This window comes from Uranotaenia lowii, chromosome 3, assembly GCF_029784155.1.
Source record: "Uranotaenia lowii strain MFRU-FL chromosome 3, ASM2978415v1, whole genome shotgun sequence".
In the NCBI taxonomy this organism is placed as follows: Eukaryota; Metazoa; Arthropoda; class Insecta; order Diptera; family Culicidae; genus Uranotaenia; species Uranotaenia lowii.
Genome location: NC_073693.1, coordinates 274,389,070 through 274,411,094, shown reverse-complemented (window position 1 = coordinate 274,411,094; position 22,025 = coordinate 274,389,070). Strand labels below are relative to the sequence as shown.

At 35.3% G+C, this 22,025-nt stretch overlaps 2 protein-coding genes across 6 annotated transcripts in view; both read left to right on the top strand.

The window, feature by feature from the left end:
* Window positions 1-22,025, top strand: part of LOC129757743 (serine/threonine-protein kinase/endoribonuclease IRE1-like) — a 178,887-nt gene that overhangs the window by 23,301 nt on the left and 133,561 nt on the right. The window lies entirely within an intron of this gene.
* The window catches only part of LOC129757744 (annexin B9-like), a 39,336-nt gene continuing 26,593 nt past the window's right edge, over window positions 9,283-22,025 (top strand). For all 5 annotated transcript variants that reach the window (XM_055755034.1, XM_055755036.1, XM_055755033.1 and 2 more), the window contains exons 1-2: window positions 9,283-9,487; window positions 10,582-10,628. In XM_055755034.1, the coding sequence (XP_055611009.1) occupies window positions 10,602-10,628 (27 nt within the window). In that variant the 5' untranslated portion in view covers window positions 9,283-9,487; window positions 10,582-10,601. The remainder of the gene's footprint in view (window positions 9,488-10,581; window positions 10,629-22,025) is intronic.

Below are 22,025 nucleotides of genomic sequence, written 5' to 3'. Positions count from 1 at the left end.
GGAGAACCACCAATATTTATAATGTGGACAATTTTTGGATATGTCGAGATTGTCGTTTTATTGGCCAAAAAAAGACAGCGTGGTGTCTAGACAATTTTCCTCTCATATCAAGGATTTCTTACAGCATGTTTTAAATGCATTCGTTAGCGTATGCTACCAGTTAAGTTTTTCTGCGAACTGCTATTCTGTTGAACTGAGATATCCGGAAATATGTACCTGACCCTGACAGTATGTATTTGGTAATTGTGATATATTTAAAATTTGTACTTTCTTAACTACTTATGAAAAGTATTCTTGTTCAAGATCCACTTGATACGTCACCATATCTGATGACCCAATGCAATGATACATGGGTGGATACTACCCCTGAATAATGATCGCTACTTGTTCATCTATCTCAAATATAGCTATATGATACGCAAGCATCATCCATGCATTCCATAGAATTCCGAGTGAATAAGAGCTAACCGTGCCCATCGAATGCTTAAGTTAGGACTAATGTTAATAAGACGATCATTGTTTGAGTCATCAGTAAAGCCGTTTTTTCGAGAAGCAAAAACAACCGCGACTCAGCGAATGGAGGAAGCAACAAAACCCATTCCTCGATCCGTAATGACATTGAAAACGTTGTAACTATTAGTATGGGTAGCTGGTAAAGTACCTATTTATTTTATTGCATCAGTTTGCGCCATGGGAAATTCAAAGCTTTTCGAACGCATAAAATATCAAATTTTGAAGTCATAGGCACAAGTAAACACTGTGAGCGTCGGCATTAGGCTCAGCATGATCAAATATGTACGTGGGACAAGAACAGGTTTTTGCATAACCGGTAAATAAAAACATACATCATCTGCCCTTCCAACCGACTTCAAACGACCGGAAGATCAGCTTAACTCGCTTTTTTGGGATATGAAACAGAAAAAAAAGCTTGCAACAAAAACAAAATTCAAAATATCGAAATAAGCACCTGCATTGAGGCGAGCTTAAAATTTGTAATATGTACGCAAGTGTTTATTCTTTCTTTCAAATCCATAGTCTGACAGGCAAGATCGCTTTCATCCGATAATTGAAAACAAATAAATTGTCTCATTCAAAAAGAATACCACCATAAAACGGCAGCTACGATGAACATCTACAGATGAAAAGTAATGAATTCAAATGAAGAGCATTTGAGATACAATGTGCAATTGTGAACGATGTCAGTAGTGGAAGCCATCGGAATTCGTGACTGCATGGACAACGTCATCGTTCTACGATGAATAAATTATACAAGGGGGGGCAAACACTGTGGGTCGACTTCGAGAGTCTAAAGAAAATTATTATACGAAGTTTTACAATTTGTTTAAAATCGCAGTTCCAGCGAACGTGCTGATGAAATTCTGAAGAGGGCGACCATCCAAAATTTGTTAAATTTCAACTGGTTCCAATTTTTCGATAGGGCAGAATTGTGGGTAGTTGGGTGGGTTGAAATCCACCTCGTTGTCCCAATACTACTGTAGTACCTCTTTACTATAGTGGCAGCTTGCCAAATCTGACCAAACTTTACTGGTCCTTTGTGAGATCTAATGTTAGGAAGAATACGTTTTCTCAGGCACTCCTCCTTGTACCTTCATCTTGAAGTCCATGGTCTTGTTTGTCACAAAAACCGAGGTTTTTCGTTCGTAGCTGCAAATACATTTCCAGACCTTTTTGCAAACTTATCTGCAAAAACGAATTTGAACCCCGACCAGTGATTTTGTTTTTTTAATTGTTGGCCTAGAAGCTGCCCAAAATTCATCTTCACGTACGTTTCGTCATCCATAAGGGTTCATCCGTCGTTCTTCGTTAGAACCTTGTCGTATAACTTTCGGGCACGCCCTTTGGCTAGTACATTCTGCTTCAATGTCCGGTTTGGTTGCTTACTGGCCCCATAAGATCGTGTTCTTTCGCGCAGACGAATCTTTCTGACGGTGCACTGGTCGCCATTTCTTGGCGATGTCATAGTCCGACTGCCCTGGGTTTGCCTTGATCGTTCTCAACACCTTCAAATGCAGTTTCCGATCCTTAGTTTCACTCTGACGCTTAGTTTGAACCGGCCGATCGATAGTATGCAACTCAGAAAAACGATTGAGAACGTTGCACACGGTTGATTTGGCCATTTTCGACGATTTCGCGATTTTTAACCTGACCACGTCGGGGTTTTTTGACATGGGTGTCCAAAATTTCGAAGTATACAAAACTGAGTTAGATGACACCTTGTCACCTTGTTAACATTATGTCTAAGATGTCAGAAAATATTTTTGTTAATTTTGTAATCAAGTGTTTTTTTTTTTTGTAAAAATAGTCCTCGAACCTTAACGTAGTGCTTCGATTGCCTAGTTCCAGACTGTGAAACGGTAGATAGACATATTTCGTGAGTTGTCCAATGAGTGTATGTAATTTTTTTAAATTTTGGCTCGCACTTGAAAGATACCTGGAGATCACGGTATAAGTATATAAGGTAGGCTACTAACACGAGTAAACAACTCGTTTTAATGCAAACTAGTGACGTCATTACTATCTGCCTATAGCGTTTCAGGCAAAAAGTTTTGCGCGGGTAGATCACTAGATGGATAGTAATGACGACATTATCGGGAAGATATCACCTTATTATATTGTACACCGTGCCTGGAGATCAAAAGTAGCCAAGTATAGTATGGTGGGGATCGTCAAGCTACAGTGGCGACACCTAACATGGTGAAGATGATCAAGATGCACCCTGAGAGAATTTCTTGGCGTAGTAACACTAAATTGGCGATAGATTTTAATACACCGGATCAAAATCGCCGTCCGATCTTGGAAGATGATCTTTAGGCCCAGCCTTACAAGATCCTAACAAGAAGACCTCTTGTTTGAACAGTAGCAAGACCCTGCTTGAGGTTCAAACCTAGGGCACTACTAGTGGACTTCTGAATGGATCTCTTTAAGCACCTCCTGCGTTGTTTTCTGCTAGAGAGATACACACCTGCCATCTGTCGTATTTATTAAAAACCATTTTATTTTTATCAGATGGTGGTACTGAAACGAATCAGGTTAGGGTGACATGAAATCATTTAGATTTTAGATAAATTCAACTGTAAATTGAATGCTAGTAAATTGATCAATTGACTGGCCATTATATTTTCATTCTTCAACTGTTAAATAAAAAACTTTTGAATTACTTCAATGGAATGAAAAATATTATTTTTAATAATTTAAAAACTTCTCAACTCTATTTGTTTTAATTTCTGATCCGAAAACGAATATTTCATAATTATTTTCATCAAAATTAATACGATTTTTGTTGAGGCATTGAACACATTTGATGTGCTTCGACGAAAAATAAAGGTACAAGTTTCTCCTATCTTTACCTGGTTGTGTTCAAATAATGGATAAATTTTGCTCAGATTTGTCCGGATGATACTCGGTTTTTGTGTTTGAAAATTTTAAATTGAATGCACGGTTTTCACCAGTTTTCTAAAAAAAAAAGTGGCTCGAAAACGTGCTGAAAAATACTGGAAAGCATAACATAAAATTCCATTGTTTTTCGCACCACTCGCATTCGATTCATTAAGAAAAGCACGCACATAGAATCGCTCGAACAGGTAATTATTTTTACTTTCTCGCTAACTTTCAGCTACTCAGTTCAAAGTGACGGCTACTAAGTTGTCGCCAAAACCGCACCTACTCAGTTCTGACTAAACGGCTTTTACTCAGAACTGACTAACAGCCCTTTTCGCGACAACTGAGTCATGGTTACTCAGAATGCGCGAATAATTCTGAAGCGGTTTTTGGCCGCTTTTTCCATGCTAGAATAGTTAAAACCTGTATTATTTTTCAGACAAATGATGGATTTGTTGATTTGATAAAAAACAAAAGTCCAAATGTTGTGCATACACATTTATTTTAAAAAAATCCACTAACTTAATGAAATTTTTTTCGCCCGTCGGGTTTCGTCTCCTGGGCCGGGACCCATTATGCCGTAATAGATTTAGTTATGGCAATTGTATTTGGACCATCATCACTTCAGAACCCTGTAATAAAAATAATATCGGATTAATAGCCAGAAATTACCTTTTAAATGAATATTTACCATGTAAATTTTCTAGTATTTGCCGCAAGAAAACAACCAAGTCCGACCGCCTCGCACAAACTGATCAACATTTACTCAGTAGCACTCGAGTTCTCTGAGTGCCGAATTTTCTAACGTCTGAATAGTTTTTCCACTGATATTTGAGTTCATTAAGATCAGCCGTCGGCTGCTTCATACATGTGGCGACGTCTGAGTAAAAGGTAGCCGGGCTCTGAGTATTTCAAATTTAGCGAGTTGTTGAAAAAAAAATTCATTTCAATACGAATTAAAACTTCATAAATCTGCCAGCCTAACTTTTCATGTTTACTTCATGCCTATCCTTGGCGCTCATTCTTGTTTATTATGAAAATAAAACAATTCCTGTGGTAACTATGCCAACTATGGTAACGCACTATGAGAGATTGTCATACAAGCGGACAAACTTATATTAATTGGAGTTTGGGTTTTTTCAACGCTTTTGTTTGTATTTGGAAATGATCGACGATGTCCGGTGAGTTTTAATAATAATCAAACAAAATTTACTAGTTGTCTATACGTTTCGAGCTATTCGAGGAGTAGCTTTTGTTTGATTAATATTAAAACACACCGAAAAATTTCGATAATTTCGAAATACAAACATGTATTGAAATGTTTTCAACAATTTGACTGTCATTTTTTTTTGTTACGATCGTAAGATCAAAAGGTTATTTTTCACAATCACATTTTGGAAATTAAATAATAAAATTTAATTATTTTTTTTTTTAACAATTGGAAAAATTATACAAGTATTTGAGCGGAACTTATCCCCTATCATTTCAGTGGCTGCCCTTTTATATTTTAAACACTTCTAGCCAGCTCTAATTTGTAAAAAAAAACACGTTTGAAAAGTTAGGACAACATAGGTGTAGTGAATATAGGTATAATTGTGTCAGATATAAAATGTATATGATAATTAATATCTATGAAATGAGTTGTATTGAAATGAATCTGATCTTTAATAATTAAATAGTTGTGAATATAGCCTTAGTTGTGAAAAACATCTAAGATTTGTATCAGTGCAGATGACTGTTTCTGCATACTTCCATGAAAGAGTGAGAGAAGAGATGGCGAACGAGAGTGAAAAAAAAGAAAGAGGGATTGACGGAAAAATCAGTTTGAAAAAGGATGTACGAAGAAACGGTTGTTTGGTGCGTATCAAGAATACATCGAGGCGAAATCTGGTAGGAAGTTAATTCGAATGGCCCGAATAAGTCGATCGGTTACGACAATAGGTAGCCCGTTAGGATACCTAGTTTCAAAGTCAAAGACGGGTGACCTGGAAATCTGGAAAACTGATCGTTTCATAATTACTTTTCATAGAGGATAGGTTAAAAAAAATTGGCACTGGTGAAATTCTAAAAAAGCTTCAAATCTTGAGATCGGAATTGAACTTTTCAGAACTTGTTAAATATCCACGTAAAACATGAAAAAAATCAGCCGGACCTAAATGATCTCGTCCGAAAACTTTAATTATTTATTTTTATCTGATTTCCTTCATTTTCTCATACTTTAGGGGAGATGAGGGCATAACGAGCACCCAGGGCATAATGAGCACTACTCTTTTCTACGAAAGTACGTATTTTCTAAAATAAATTTTCATGAGGATTTGTTTCGTACTTCCTATAGCATTAATTTTTCACAAAAAAAGGAATCTCCTTATCATCTTTACAGGGATATTTAAAAAAAAACTAGCTTGGTTCTCAAGTTACGAAAATATTATAAATTTTTAGCACCACGAAATAAGCTCTTATGATCTTAAAATAACCTTGATCTATAATGTATGCACTGCAACATGATGTACACATTGTTTCTCAATTTTTACCATCATAAAAATTTTTGATTTTTCACATTTATCAATTTTAAAACATGTTTTTACTTAAATTTGTTGACTAGGGGCATATAGAGCACCATATTATCGAGGCATAATGAGCATTTTCTGCCGTAGAATCTAGCAGCGAATTAAAATTGATTTATAGCGCCACACCTTGACTAGTTTTCATCCGACGATTTAGCCTATTGGTAAGGTGTCGGAGAGGTAATCAAAAGACTAGCGTTAGATTTCTGTTCGAGGTGATTTTTTTTCCATTTACAATTCATGATCGATTTTTTTATTGTTACATTATACGGCTAGTAGCATCATCCTCCGAACAAAGCACATAATGTATGAGCGTGCGTGAATTGTTTGTATTCTACAAACAGACCTAGATTATTTTGTTATTGCTTTTTTTGATGAATCTACGACTCACCTGACTTCATCGAATTGAATTTGCTGCTAGATTCCCCGGCAGAAAACGCACATCTTGCCCTGATTAATGGTGCTCATACTGCCTCAGGGGGGGTTCTCATTATGCCTCCACAGTGGCTGGTGTTCAGCTTTTGGCAAAAATTTTTAAAAGGCATTTTTTAACGTTTTCATCTAGTTTTTCACGTTTCAGCCCGTTGGGGAATAGGCTTTTCAAGTGTCTGAACACGAAACAATAATGTAACCTCCATATTATAGCTATTTTCTATGGTTAAATAACCGTTTTCCTTAAGGTGGCCATTATGCCCCCATCTCCCCTATATTCTTTTTAGTGATTCTGAAGCATCTCAACACTGTATTTTTATAGAGATTAACTTTTACAACAAAAGTATAGTTTTTTAAGCAGTGATAATAAATTTGCCTTGTTACTTTTTTATCAAACATATATATCTTTGCGACTTTTCCTTATTTTTCAATATCTTATAAATTGAAGAGTTCTGAAATACAAGCTTTTTTAAACAAAGTGTCTTCTTCCTAAAAAAATTAATTGATTTTTTTTTCCGATTTTTGGTCGCGTGATTTCTCATAGTACAACACAGTGCCATATTTTGTTGATTTTTCTGTGTTTTCTCTGCTACTTTGATCATGAGGTTTGACAGCTCTGAGCGCTAGTGGCGACTCCACTCGGAAAATTAGCTTTTTCCAGCGATCCATTAATAAACGAACACAAAAACAGCAGTTAGGGCAAAACTCGTGGATAACTAGGTTACCACTGCTAATAAACGAAAATACTATTAATTTGTTTTTAATTGCAAGACAGTGCTGCCCTCTACGACTTTTTTTTAGTAAAACGACTTGAAACTGGAAAAGTTATAATGTACAAAAAAAAAATCAAAGTTTTTGAATTGCAACCTGTTTTTCACAATTAAACCAAAAAATTTATTTCAAAATACACGAAAAATCCAGTATTTTTTTTTAACTTATTTATTTGAAACGGCTCATACGATTAGGTTTCAAGAAGCTAAACTCGTTTTTTTTGTTTTTACAATCGTTTGCTTAGTTTAGCACTTTTTTTAGAAGAAAAAAGAAGATAGAAAGGCAAATATGAAAATAAAAAGGCTTATAGACGAAGATCAATAGCTTTTAGAAAAAGATAAATTTCGAACATGAAGTCCAAGTCTAGCACAGCTAGCACATCCCTCACTGGAACGTTGGGTGGTTTTCCTCGGGCCCGAAGGGAGTCTATTAAATTTGTGCTGGCGACAAGATGGACCTCACACGACCAAACAATATGCTCGATGTCATGGTAACCTTGGCCACAAAATTCCTGTAAATGCAGATATCTAATCAAATAGTTCATGGAAAAATTATTATTCACTTTTACAGGAGTTCTTTGTGTCCATCACAAGCGTAAAGTTTCCTAAAATCTCCAAAAGAACCGGAGCAAGGAGCTTGTCAACGATGTACGACTTTATTAATTCGTATGTTAAGGAATTTCCCTGCAATTTTTTTAAGCAGTCATATGTAGGATATTTACAATTTTAGATAACCTTTGGGTATTTTTTTTTTTTGCTGAGCTCTTCCGGAAAATGTCCCGTTGTCACGGAATGAGTTCACCGTCAGAATTTAGAATGCTCGGCGACGTCCACGATTTGTTTCCATTATTTTCACTCTCGAGTTTCTGTTTGTTTTTATTTTTGGCCGATCATAACATTTCATGGCTACTTTGACAATTTTTGAGTTTTTTTTAATGGTTAGGGGCAATGTCGATACCAGGGGCCATGTCGATACCTTTAAGTGAAATTTTCGCGAAAAATTGGAAAGAATTTTCTATGGAGAGTAATGTCTGTATTAGTCTGTGCTTTTAGCTTTGTATGGGAAAATTAAATATATTGGCTTATGGTTTTTGTGCCAATTTATAAATTCTTTAAAGGAAATTTTCCGCTGAACAGCTTTGTCCAAGACTGTAACTTCGTATCTTATAAGACAAAAAAATTATTTGGTGTTGAATGGGAGCATGATTTTTGGCTTTGAAAAACAATACACAATACGCTCAATTGGGTGCCTAGCGAGGTACTGCATGACAACTTTTAATGCAATAGTTCGCGTTGCACCGGCTGTGAGGTCAATTAAATTTATTGTTTTTCAATGCCAAGAAATTCCCCTGTTAAACAGCTAATATTTTTTGTGCATAATAAAGTACAAAGTTAAGATCTTCGACAAAGTTGTTCCTTTAGAAAATTTATAGATTGGCACAAAAACCACGGCTCGGTTCCACTGAAAAAAAAAACAAATTATGTTGATTTTTCAGTACAAAATATTCAAATTTGTCATAAAAACCTTAAAGTTCAAATTTATTAATGTAAAGGTTGCTTAAAAATTCTGCCAAAAATCATGAATAAGTTTTGTACCAAAACGAAGCTTTTAAGATCCCAGGGTTTGATAAATTAAAAAATGACCCCAAATCAACTCAGTCGATTGTGATATAGCTTAGTTGGCAAAGCAGTTGCCTCCTGAGATAATATCTATGAGTTCGAGCCAATTACAAAACTCCAATTGTTTCTTGAAAAGCATATTGATGGAGACATGATACTACTTAGATAAAAATGTTGTATGAAGTGAACAAGATCACATGAAATACTCAAAGAGTTGTGAAACAATTATGAAAGAATAATATCCTAGTTTTCATAAATTTAACTACAACCCACAGTGAACTCATACACTGGTGCAATTGCTGTCGTCACGAATTCCGGAAGAAGGGAAGGTGACCGCGCGGTCCGAAACGACGAAGCAAGCCGCTGGATGACTCTACTCTCTGCCGTACCATCACATCGTCGCAGTAGGTTGTGTAAAAAAATATTTGCACCGCGTCAGTATTGCTACTCGCCGCGAGACCAAGAGTTTGAACCCAAAGTATTAGTTGCCGGTAACCGTTTACAAACCGCGTCAGTCTCAATTGTACGTTGGTATCGTTCGGATCGCCTGTTTTATTCGCCGTCCGTCCGTTTGGGAAAGCACAGAGATACATAGTAGGTAGTAGTTAACTTTCAACCGCTCTTGAGAGATCTCTGAAAAGTGTCCGGTCCGGTGTGACTCATCATCAGCTAACAAGTTTTATCTCCTACACGCGCAAAAAGGTTGGTGAAAATTGTGAATATTTCCTGCGGAAAGTGGAACATGTTACAGGATTTTTTTTGACAAATAAAGTTGGAGCATTGAACATATTTTATTAGTTTGTCGGGGAATGTGCTAATAGAGCTCTCTGAAGTGTCACAATGTGATCATCGCCACCTTCGATCGTAGGTGTTGTGTCGACATGTTGTCAGCTATTCGATGTGTTACGACGATCGTTTCACACTTTCTGGGCGTTGGTTACAACTCGGCAAAGATCTAGATAGTCCAGCAAAGTGATGACCGAACATTCCAGCAATAAATCGACATATCACTACTAAAACGATGTTCTGATAGTTGAATTGCTATCTTCCAAAAGGGTCATTCAATTCGTTGAAAAATTATCACGCTTCTGAATTGTTGGCTATTCGCAATCTTCCACGAGCAGCAAATTTAAGTATCACCACTCGTGGCAGTTTGAAATAAAATAAAAAATATACACAAAAAGCAAACAGCACAAACCAAAACCAAAAAAAAAGAAAGCAAACAGTCTTTTGGATGGAAGCAAACTGCAATAAAAGCCGAAGCAACTGAAACTGAAATCGAACCACAGACAGATATGAAAACACAGCATGAACGAACCGAAACCATCAACGCCAACGAAAGTCGACCGTTCAAGTTGAAAGTTTACACATTCGAGAGATTGTTAGTAGGGCAGCAGCGGGAGATGTTGAGGGTGACAATGTGCAGTAGCAGTAGCGCTAAATTTAACGGTGATTTGTACTATTTTGTATGATCCCATCACGAACCGTGCTTCTGGGAAACTGATTGTCGAAAAGGGAAATCCGGAAGTGGACGGTGCCTTTTTGTGACACTATCGTTGAACCCTTCAATTATTTTGTTGAATTCAATTCTAATAGAAAGGATTTTAGAAATAATCAATAATTTGCATTGTTTTCCGACAATTCAGGGAACGGCTACCTAGATAAAAACATTTTGGTCCTTCGAGCCGGATCGACTGAGAAGTCTATCGAATTTTTTGGAAGTTCAGGGTGTACTTTCTGTTAGAATCTAAATATTTCATCACCTCTCACACCGGTATTTATCTTTTTCATTCCAGGTTAAACCCACAGCACAACCATGAGCTCGCAGTACTATCCATTCCAGGTAAGTTGGACATGGTTCCCGAAATTTGTGCATACATATTTCTCGGTTTTGTTTTGAGTAACTCGTTGATAACGTAGTTAATTGTTTTACAACACAGACCCCTCCCATGCGGTAAGCAAACGTGAGGCGGACTTGAAGCACTTGAGTTGAGCTTAGGTTGATTAGTTAGTTCGAGGGTTTCAGACTGAAGTATCTCTTACAATATGCATGAGATAAACCAATCCCACAATAATTCGTTGAGTAACCGAACAATACTAAACTTGGATAGGGCTCTCTTGTATACGCTAGATATCTATATACTTTGAAAAAATACCACCCAAACGAAATCTTGGCTCTAACACTCCTGGAAGTATTTGTGTGGCACACATAATTTAGCGGCCAGTTATACTGTACCTTTTTCCATGAGTAGTAGCTGCAAACACGCAAGGTTGACGCGGTTGATGGTGAGATAAAAATCATTCATCAGCAAGCCTGTAGCAGAATCAACATCGTATTTCAAGATCATCACATGATTACGTATGGCTGTGTTGCCCCGCGATGCCGATGATGATGACAGGTCTGGGATTTTAGTTCTCATTCAGGTTGTTCTTACACTGACTGATGAGATGTAACTTTATGGAAGGATTGAGATGAATCAGAATTTAGTGATTGTTATATGACTCGATGTCACTATAGAGGTGATTCACAAAGTACTTAAAATCAACAATTCGAAATGGGCGCGAACTAACAAATGGCATTCGTTCTTTGAAAATAGGAAGCAAACTTGTTGGAAGCAGCTCGAATGCTAACCATAACACCGAAAGCTTCACCCTAATTTGAAATGAAAACAATCTCGGAAACATTGTTTGTTGAGAAATTGGAGTTGAATGACACCGGCGAATAAATAAAAAAAAATAGTGCTAGGCTTTTTTTTGGTTCGGGCTGTTTGGTGTCATACTTTTATGTTTTTTTTAGCTTAAACTCTTCATAGAGTTTCATATACGAGTTTTTGAAAGGAGTTTGGAGTTATTTCAACTTTGCAGTTATTCCAAGAATTGCAGTTGGGTGCAAGTAAAAAGCGCACTCCCGATGAAGACGTTACCTATAGATTAACAAGAACTATACTACAACTGAGTCATTCAGGCATTCAACTATAAAAAATTAACAAAACCTCTGCATGTTTAAACTGTTGATTGAGATGGTCTTGTTTGTAAAAAAAAACCTTCGTTATTTGTCCACAGTTGCAATTTTTTTCTCAGGACATAATTTATTCGCAAAAACAACTCATTCGATAAAGGAATCTGTCTCGAGGTGTTCAAAGTGATTTATAGCTAAACGATTTTGAATCTGATATGTATATATATTTTTTTATTTTTTTCTACCCCATTATCTAATCAAGGCTACACGTGCTCATGCTTTATCTATTGATGAATCTCCCCACAATAAATGAAATACTAGAACTTGAAAGTGAGCTTATCTACGAAAACAAACCAATACGACTAATTGAACACCTATTAATTGCCATTTGAATGCAAGTGTTAATAGGTTCTAGAGCTTCCTTTTTTCGACATGTATACTCAACAAATTGATGTGTTAAGAAGTATTTCCTGAACAGATTGTCCAGGATTATTCTTTTTTCCGATCATATGCTCGATAAAACCAGATTCCAAGCATTCTCTGTTGCACTTATCTTAATCTTTTGTAATTTTGCACCTGTACAATGTCACCTAATTATCATTCATTGTTGTGGAATTCTCCGCACATGTCGTGTGATGAATTACGTATCCTCCTACAACTATCTTGGCAGCTTCGGAATCTTTCATCACATTCCAGCCCATAGAGGAGGAAAAATTCATTTGGGTGGCGTCATAAAGACTAGACACACGGTCTGTTTCCTCTCCGAGTAACTTATCATAGTGGAACAAAAAGCTCTTTTCCCCTTTCTTTTCTTGTGATATTTTTGTGGATTGCCCAATGTGCGAAAAAACATCAATCAGAAAATGATGGTGAAAGGAAAATAAGAGTTAAGTGTTTGAAAAGCGATACTACCATAAGATTTTGTTGAGGAAGCTATTTCTTGAATCAACAAAATACAATATAAACATCCATAGTTGAAGGAAGCTTCATTCTCATCTCCGGGACTCATTTTAGTAGGAACTAACGAAAAACGTGTCAACCGCTATCCTTGAACCGGAAAATGCCAGGCCCCTTACTAATGTATTACAAGTCATTCGGTAGTGGGCTCAGCAGAGCAATTTACGCATAAAATGTCAGTAAAGAAAAAAAAAAATACTATGATCGCCACCCCTTGAAGGCCACTTGTTTCGTCGTTTGTTGTGTTTCCAAGCTTTGGGAGGGCATGGGAAAAAAACCATTCTTTGATACGTAACAGGGGGATTTACTATTCGAATTACAACTATGTAAGGCAATCCACCGATGACGATTTAAGGAAACAGTGCCATTCAAATGCTTCGAACAAACCAAGAATCAAACAACTGTTTACATAAAAAATAACAAATTCCATCAGTCGAAAATTCAAACCGCCACCAACCAATGCAATGGGTCAAATTAAGCGTAACTGCTAAAAATATCTTAGTAGGTATACTCTCCATGGGGCCACGTGCCCTTCGCGATACTTCCAGCTTCACTGCTTCGCGAAGAGGGGAAATCACTTCCTTCCTGCGTTAGTTTTGTTGAACAGGCAGTGATTTCATTCTTCATTTTGAGTGGGGTAGCGAACAACAAGATTATTAATGATGACTAGTTGTTGGTGACGTTCTGTCCTAACATCTGAGTATCTGACTTTTTTTGTGTGCCTGTTTCATCCGAATATCTCAAATGAACAGTGCACATAGGCAGTTGCTAAAATCCAAATATTAATTTTATTTGAGATAAATTAGGCTAGACAAAATATCAATTTCTTCTTTTGTCACCCCCCCCCCCCCTTTCAAAATTTCAAAAAACCCCGAAAGGGGGAATAAATAAAGTTTTAAGTATTTTATGTAAGTTTCGGAAAAAAAAATCTGAAATATTATAAGACCAAAAAACAAATTGTGGCAAATGGGAGTTATTTCACCTTTTGTATTCTTGATTTTATTGAATTTTTCGATAAAAAATATTACTTGTTTTATAGGTTTTATGCAATGATATAGTATTTAATTTTGTTGCATACAAGCTTTCATGCAATTTATTCCATGTTTATTTGTTTTTCGCATTATTGTTTATTGTCCCCTTCTCGTAATGTTCCAACTCCGGTAGACAAAAGAAGGATTTGAAATTTTTTCCGGTCTTATTGTAAAATCGTGATAACTTCGAATAAATGTTTACAAAAGATAGATATGTTCATTTGAAACAATTAATATTGGAGAGTTTTATGAAATCGTGAAAAATATGAAACCCACTGCTCGTATCGACAATGTTTCCTTGAATGTTTTTAAAGATTCTCTACCGGCTATAGCAAATTAGTTGAGACATATTATAAATACCAGTCTACAATTAGGGAAAATACCTAATACGTGGAAGTGTTCGACTGTTATTCCTATACAGAAAGAAAAAAAAATGCGAGAGATGCTAGGTTATATCGTTCGATAAACATGTTGGAAATACAAGAAAAGGTGCTTGAACTGGCAGTTAAAAAGCAATTTCTACTTTTTGTTGAGTCAGAAGGAATACTGATCGACGAACAATCTGGATTTAGAAAGCAGCACTCAACGGAGTCTGCAGTAAATTTGATACTTCGAAACTGGAAGATCAATATGGAAAACGGTAGTTACACAGTTGCAGTATTTCTGGACTTCAAGAGAGCTTTCGAAACAACTGATCGGCTAAACCTGGTAGAACTATTGGAAAGAATAGGTATCACCGGAACGGCTCTTAACTGGTTGAAGGACTACTTAAATAACCGAATGCAAAGAACAAAATATGGTTCATCCTATTCGCGATTTCGAGAAAATAATCTAGGTGTCCCACTGTTCTGAGTCCCTTGTTATTCATATTGTACATTAATAATATAAAAAACTGCCTACGATATGGTCGTCTTAAACTGTTTGCTGATGATTCCGTCTCCTACTGGAGTGGTAAGGACTTAGAGCTCGTCATTCAAGAGGCAAATGCCGATTTGGAAAATATCTCAGAGTTTCTGAAACGTAGAAAATTATTTTTGATGTTTATTCTTAAATTTTTGGCTATTTTTCGGTCTTGGATTTCAATCAAACAACTTTTATTTGTGAATACAGTGAGAAAGTAGATAGAAATAGAATTTAAATATAACAAATATGTATTCACAGAAGAGCAGCGAAGACTGGACAACTGAACGTTGAAAAAAAAACGAAATCTGACAAGAACAACCATTAGACAAGTGAGTTTACACTCTTTAAACCAGACTCTTAACAATGCTCATTGTAATTTTTGAAACTAATAAAATTCCAGTACTCTTGAGGAAGACCACCAAAAATGGTCGAAACGTCGGGCATTTCACAAGTAAAAGTTGTTTGATTGAAATCCAAGACCGAAAAATAGTCAAAAATTTAAGAATAAACATCAAAAACGGTCGATAACATAAACCTAATGTAGAAAATTGTGTATAAATATAAACAATCCAACTGGATGGTTATTGATAATCGAAAAATTGGAGTTTTTCCAGATTTGCTCATTGATGGATGTACCATCAACAGAGTGCCCCAAGTCAAATATTTGGGAATACAAGTCGATGAAAAGCTTATTTTTATAGCCCATATCGATTATACAATTAAGAAAATCGCCGTGTAATATGGTATACTCTGCTGAATTAGCCGATTCATGACTTTCTGGGCAAAAATTAATTTATGTTAAATCTGTTATAATGCCACACTTCGACTATTGTGCTACAATACTGCTCAATGCTTCTGATACACAAACAAATCGACTGCAAAGATTACAAAATAAAATAATGCGAGTAGTAATACGTTACACGTAATCGATACACTCCTAGTGTTTTAATGCTGGATATTCTGCAATGGTTGTCAGTAAAACAGAGGATTGCATACAACGGCTTAATGTTTATATACAAAAAGAAAAATTGAATGTTACCATCTTATTTGATGGAATAAGGCCCACAGTACGCAATCGACATATACAGATACAATACAAGAAGAGCCCAAGACTTCAGACTGCCCAGTACTAAAAAGAGATTAGCAAACGCTCTTTTTTCTACAACGGATTGAAAATGTTCAACAACTTACCGGCGAGCATCAAAGACAGTGTGATTATAAGCACCTTTAAGAAACTGACAATACAGCACATAAAACAGACTATTTGATAAACAGACTAATCCTAAAAAGGATCATACGAAAGTGGTGGAGATCTGGCAAAAAATCAGAAATGAAATTGTACGGTGATGGACATACGCGGGAGTGAGACGAAAAAGTCGTACAGAATAAGAAAATAAATGTAAAATTTGAATATCCTAAGGATGAAATGTCCCTCCCACTTCTAAAGAAGCGTATGGGGTGGAGGAAGGACCCAAATGGGCATATGGGACCATCATAAAAAAAAAAATTATGTTTGAATACAATTTAATTTTGAACATTTTTATACCTTAAAATCATCAACTCGCTCTAATAACAATCCCAAGTAACCAAAAGTTCCATAGAACGGTCTCTTAGAAGCTTACTCAGCCATGTTATAGGGCTCAGCTACGCAGCTTAAAATTGAAGTTCTTATCGATACTTTAAAGCTGCATAATCGAAGCTGAGTAGAAGGCTATTCAGTCATTGCATGGGACTTTGAATAAAAAGGATTTTTTCAAAAAGAATCGTAAGTATTTACTTTACCACTCTTCCATTGAAATTCTATTCATTTAATTTTTACTATACTTTTCCCCTTACTCTTAATAAATTTTATACTTACTTGAACAATTTTCATTTTATCTAAAACTTATATTTAAAGTTAACTTAGGTTTATCACATTTTCCGAGTAGGCTTAGGATTTAAAATGTAAAATTTGCATCCATCAAATTATGCATCATTTATTCTCAAAGGTAGGTAAGTTTTTAAATGCTTGATTTAGCGTGAAATGTGTGCCTTCCTTTTTTCTTTCAAGTTCTAGTTAAAAAAAGGAGAACCCCAGACGGATGGATTACAAGTTTTTTTTTTCAACAATCCAATAATAAAGTGCTGCGAGATCTCTTTCAATTTGAAAATTTCTGCAACAGCAAATGGAAAGCCAAATTGAGCTCGTGAACGAGTATGGTTTTTTAAAATGAGTTTTATTTGTTCTGTGCCACTAACGATAATTTTTTAATTTTAGATTCTTGTTGGGTAAAATAAAAAAACACAAAATGGGCCTGAAAAAAAGGCGCATAGTTTTCAGTTTTTCTCATTTGAGTACTTCTTGTGCAAGAAGCATCTCCCGGTACCAACCAGTGGAGACCTTTCTTTAGGCTGCTCCGCTACTTCTATTACAGCTGCTCCGCCATGAATAAAATGAAAGAAATGGAGTAACATAGCAATGTAAATGAGAAAATATCATTCGGTATGAATATATACGATCATAAAACAATTTGAATACAAGATTCGAATAAAAATTTGATATTTTTTTGTTTGTTTGGCTCAAAAACTGAACTATGGATTATTAATGTTCCAAAACTATTGAATTTGTGGAAAGCTGGTGCGGAAACCTATTTCGATTTAGTAAAGAATTCCCTTAGTATCATTTACTTATGTACCTGGACTTTTCCATTCCAATGTTCTTTTCCTTACATCATTTTTATTCCAATCGCCGGCGGAGACAGTAAAACAAACCTTTCTTTTATTTTTTGTAAATAATTTAAAAGTTTGCATTAAAGTTCTTTAGAAGTTCCTCATGGAACCAAAACGTTGGTAACAAGTTCTGCATGGAACCGAAAAGTTCGTAAGAAGTTCTTCATGGAACCAAAAAATTCGTAAGAAGTTCGTAACGAAGCACGATCCAAATTGCATTCTGGATTTTTTAAGGTACTTGGAACGCACAAAATATTTTTTTTTTAATGTCTTTATTATAGAGATTTTCAGCTTTCAGCTGGTTCATCTCTTTTATGAGATTAGAGATACACGCACAAAAATGTTCTATGCTACTTTTTTAGACTTTTTATTTTCGTTCAGAAGTCCAATTCCAGAACTTATTCTCTCGAGGACCTTTTATTCAGCCAAATGTGAACTTTTAATGCACAAGATTAAGTATCTATTGGACTTTTGGTTACTTGGGAATGTTTCTGATTATACATTTTAATGAGAAATAGACTTTTCTGTTTGCGACGCTATAATTATTTTTCTTTGTTGCAATTACTTTGCCATCTTTACCAAAGTTGGAGTAAGAGTTTACTTCCAATAAGCTCCAAACATGAAATCCAATCTAGCATACCTCATACCAAATTTGAAAAAAAAAATCTTAGATTTTTTTAAATTCGAAAAAATTCCAGATTGGACAACGAACACGATCGTGAAATAATTACAAAGTCACAAAACAGACTTGTGCACAATCTATAACATTCTCGAATTAGAACATCTCATTTTTCTTTTGTAAGAAATGAGCAAAAATGTTATTAAAACGAGAGAATGTGTTGGTATTGAGCCAGGTGTTTTTCCTCGGTGACAAAAATCCTTTTTTTCTATCAATTCTATAAAATTCTATCTATCCTAACACATTGCGGACCAGGTACAAGATATTTCATTTTTTCGCTTGTCGCTAGCGTGCTACTTAAAGAAGCATAACTCAAATATACCGAATTTGATAAGGAAGTTTAACAAAACAATGTAGATTACTCATAACTACTGAATTGGTAGAAATTGCTCCAGTGGTTTCTGAGATATAGAATGCCTAATAATGGTGTTTTCTGGATAAGATTTTTTTGCGGATGTTAAATTTAATCGCAACGAACAGTTTATTGAATATTACGGAAAACTTTACTTGTAATCTATTCATGCCTATTTCTTCTAGAACTGTTTTAACGTTGGAATCCAATGAAATTGAAAAATCTTCTACACCCATAGAAGAGGTTGCAAAAATCCAATGCCTATTAACCCTCATCCGCATTAGGGTGTCATTTTGACACCATTGCAAGTTTGAAGGCTTGTAACTTTTTTCAGAAGCTTCAAAATACAAAAATTTCTTCGGGGACCCTAAATGAATTCAAAAGTTCTTCAATATTGCATCTTTACTTTTTTTATGGACGAACCCTGGAAGCCTGGACAAAAAAACTCCCTTTTCCGACTTTTGGTGTCATTTTGACACCACAAAAGTAAAATCTATTTAAGTCGTTTGAATTATTATGAACTTCATATAAAACTTATATCAATAGAAACCTTGTAATGTCAGTAAAATATGTTTAGAACATTATATACAGCTAAAGTTACAAGTTTTCTCGTTATTCAGCATGAAAGAAAAAAAATCTGAAAAAACATGCCTCACGAAAACTGCTGTAGTTCATATGTTACACGTCCAAAAAAATATTTGCCTTATGCATATGAAAGCTGAAGTTAATGCCTACATCATGAAGACAAGAAATATTTTTTTAAATTTTTTTTAATGAAATGGTCACAAAAAGTTCAAAAATGTGGTCTAAAAAACCTACTTTTCATTCGATTGCTAGTAAATACTGTTTGAGCGATGGTAGAGTTTTGAAAAAAATATGACTACAAAATGTATTAAAATTCCAACATTTTGCTGTCTTTAGATTTTTGATGCAACAAAAATTGAGTTGACTGGAATTTTTCAAAGTTCACTACTTTGCGCGATTTTTTTACAAATTGAAATTTCATCTGTTTTTGTGGTCCACCGTCAGGTTGTACCCGGATTATCAGTGATTTTACTTTGTTTGGACCAACCAAGAGTATATTCATTGGAAAGCACATTTAATCTCCATTCTAGTGAGGTGCTACAATTCACGCTGTGAGATTTCACAAAAATATGAAAATTATAAACATAAAATCATTCCTGAATTTCTAGAACTACAAGCACCTCGTCCAGCAAAACGTGTTTGTTTGCTCTCCGAGTAGGTACGGTGGGTGGTGATTCGGGCAGAGAGCGAAGCCGACAGACGAAATAATGATGCGTGTCGTACGTTTCTTAGTTGGAAATTTTCTATTGACAGTAGTTCACGTTTGCTAGTCACGACACGCATCATTATTTCGTCTGTCGGCTTCGCTCTCTGCCCGAATCACCACCCACCGTACCTACTCGGAGAGCAAACAAACACGTTTTGCTGGACGAGGTGCTTGTAGTTCTAGAAATTCAGGAATGATTTTATGTTTATAATTTTCATATTTTTGTGAAATCTCACAGCGTGAATTGTAGCACCTCACTAGAATGGAGATTAAATGTGCTTTCCAATGAATATACTCTTGGTTGGTCCAAACAAAGTAAAAGCACTGATAATTCGGGTACAACCTGACGGTGGACCACAAAAACAGATGAAATTTCAATTTGTAAAAAAATCGCGCAAAGTAGTGAACTTTGAAAAATTCCAGTAAACTCAATTTTTGTTGCATCAAAAATCTAAAGACAGCAAAATGTTGGAATTTTAATACATTTTGTAGTCATATTTTTTTCAAAACTCTACCATCGCTCAAACAGTATTTACTAGCAATCGAATGAAAAGTAGGGTTTTTAGACCACATTTTTGAACTTTTTGTGACCATTTCATTAAAAAAAAATTAAAAAAATATTTCTTGTCTTCATGATGTAGACATTAACTTCAGCTTTCATATGCATAAGACAAATATTTTTTTGGACGTGTAAAATATGAAGTACAGCAGTTTTCGTGAGGCATGTTTTTTCGGATTTTTTTTCTTTCATGCTGAATAACGAGAAAACTTGTAACTTTAGCTATATATAATGTTCTAAACATATTTTACTGACATTACAAGGTTTCTTTTGATGTAAGTTTTGTTTAAAACGGTCTAACACGCCAAAAGTTATAACGATTTGAGCTTGTGGTGTTAAATTGACACCACAAGTGCTGATTAGGGTAATGAAATCTAATGCGGATGAGGGTTAAGCAAATCTCTGTGCCGAAAATGCGCTGAAAAGTGCACTGTGCCAAAGATGATATGTTTGAAAAAGCACTACTAACATAAGGACTCGAGCTCCCAAGCTAAATCTTTCATGATTACTACATTCAAGCGAAACATGAAAAACGTTTTATGGGATTTTCATCCTATTGAATAATTCATCCCAGAAACAAGAACATAAAAAAAACACACAGTGCCGTAGGGAAGTGAGAATCGAACTCACAACATCATTTTTATATCGGCTTGCCTAACCGACATCTTAACCAGTGTACTATTTAGAACCTTTTTCTAGAACCTCAAAGTTATTAAAACTGGCTTGTGTTCTCATTTGTAGGGGAGAGTTGGGTATCATGGGCCACTTTTTTTCTTCGCTTCATAACTTCTTATTATAAAAGATGAAAATAAAAAAAACAAATGGAAAGGTTTTCTACATTTTTGAGGTATAATAAGGCTTTTTTATGTTTTTTTAAGTACATTTATTCCCCGAATTCTGACTGTTTCAAAAAAGGATTTTTTTTTTGGATTTTGAAAAACTGGGGAAACGTGAGCCACCAAATCCAAATTGACTAGATAACGTGCAAAGTTTATGAGTTGACCCAAAACTGAAATTTCATAACTCAATAAGTTATTTTAAAGCAATTTTAGATGAGGAAATAAAAAAGAGAATTGTGTATGATCGAATAGTACCTAATTCCTGCCTCGCGAACGTTTCGGAAAAATTCCTTATATAGGATTTATGTTCGTCTCTATCGCATTGGAAAAAAATGAACAAAATATTTTTCACAACCCTTTTTATGGCATAAGAAAACTTTGCAGATTGGAAAAACGTCCCTCTGTTGTGTTGTGAGCCTACTTGGTTGAATGATTAAACTGAATCAAAGCAATGGTTGAATTAAAAGGAATTTTTCGATTGCTTTGATTCAGTGGAAAAACGTATTTTAAATTCGGAATGTTTATAAAAACATCAAAATATAGGTGGCCCAAAATACCCCACGAAATGTGGCCCGAGATTCCCCACAAGCAATGATTTGCAAATTGGTTGCGTTTGTGTGACTTATTGATGTTTTATCAAAAATTCCTTTTCCACGTGAAAGAACATGACAAAACTAAGATCATAAGCGTACGAGCGTATTTTTGCTATGTACTTTAGGTCTCCCGGAATGCAATTGCTGTGCTTCTTTAATTATGAAAGTACATTTTTTAGAGTAGTTAAATAAAAGAATGATATGATATGTACATAAGTCATCAACATATAGAAAAACATGCTTACGCAAAGCGGCGACGATGACAGTTGGATTGAGATTTTTATCTCAACACACAGCTGAAATATTTAGAGTGGCCCACGTTACCCCACTCTCCGTTATTGAATATCAAGCAACATAGCTTGTTTGTA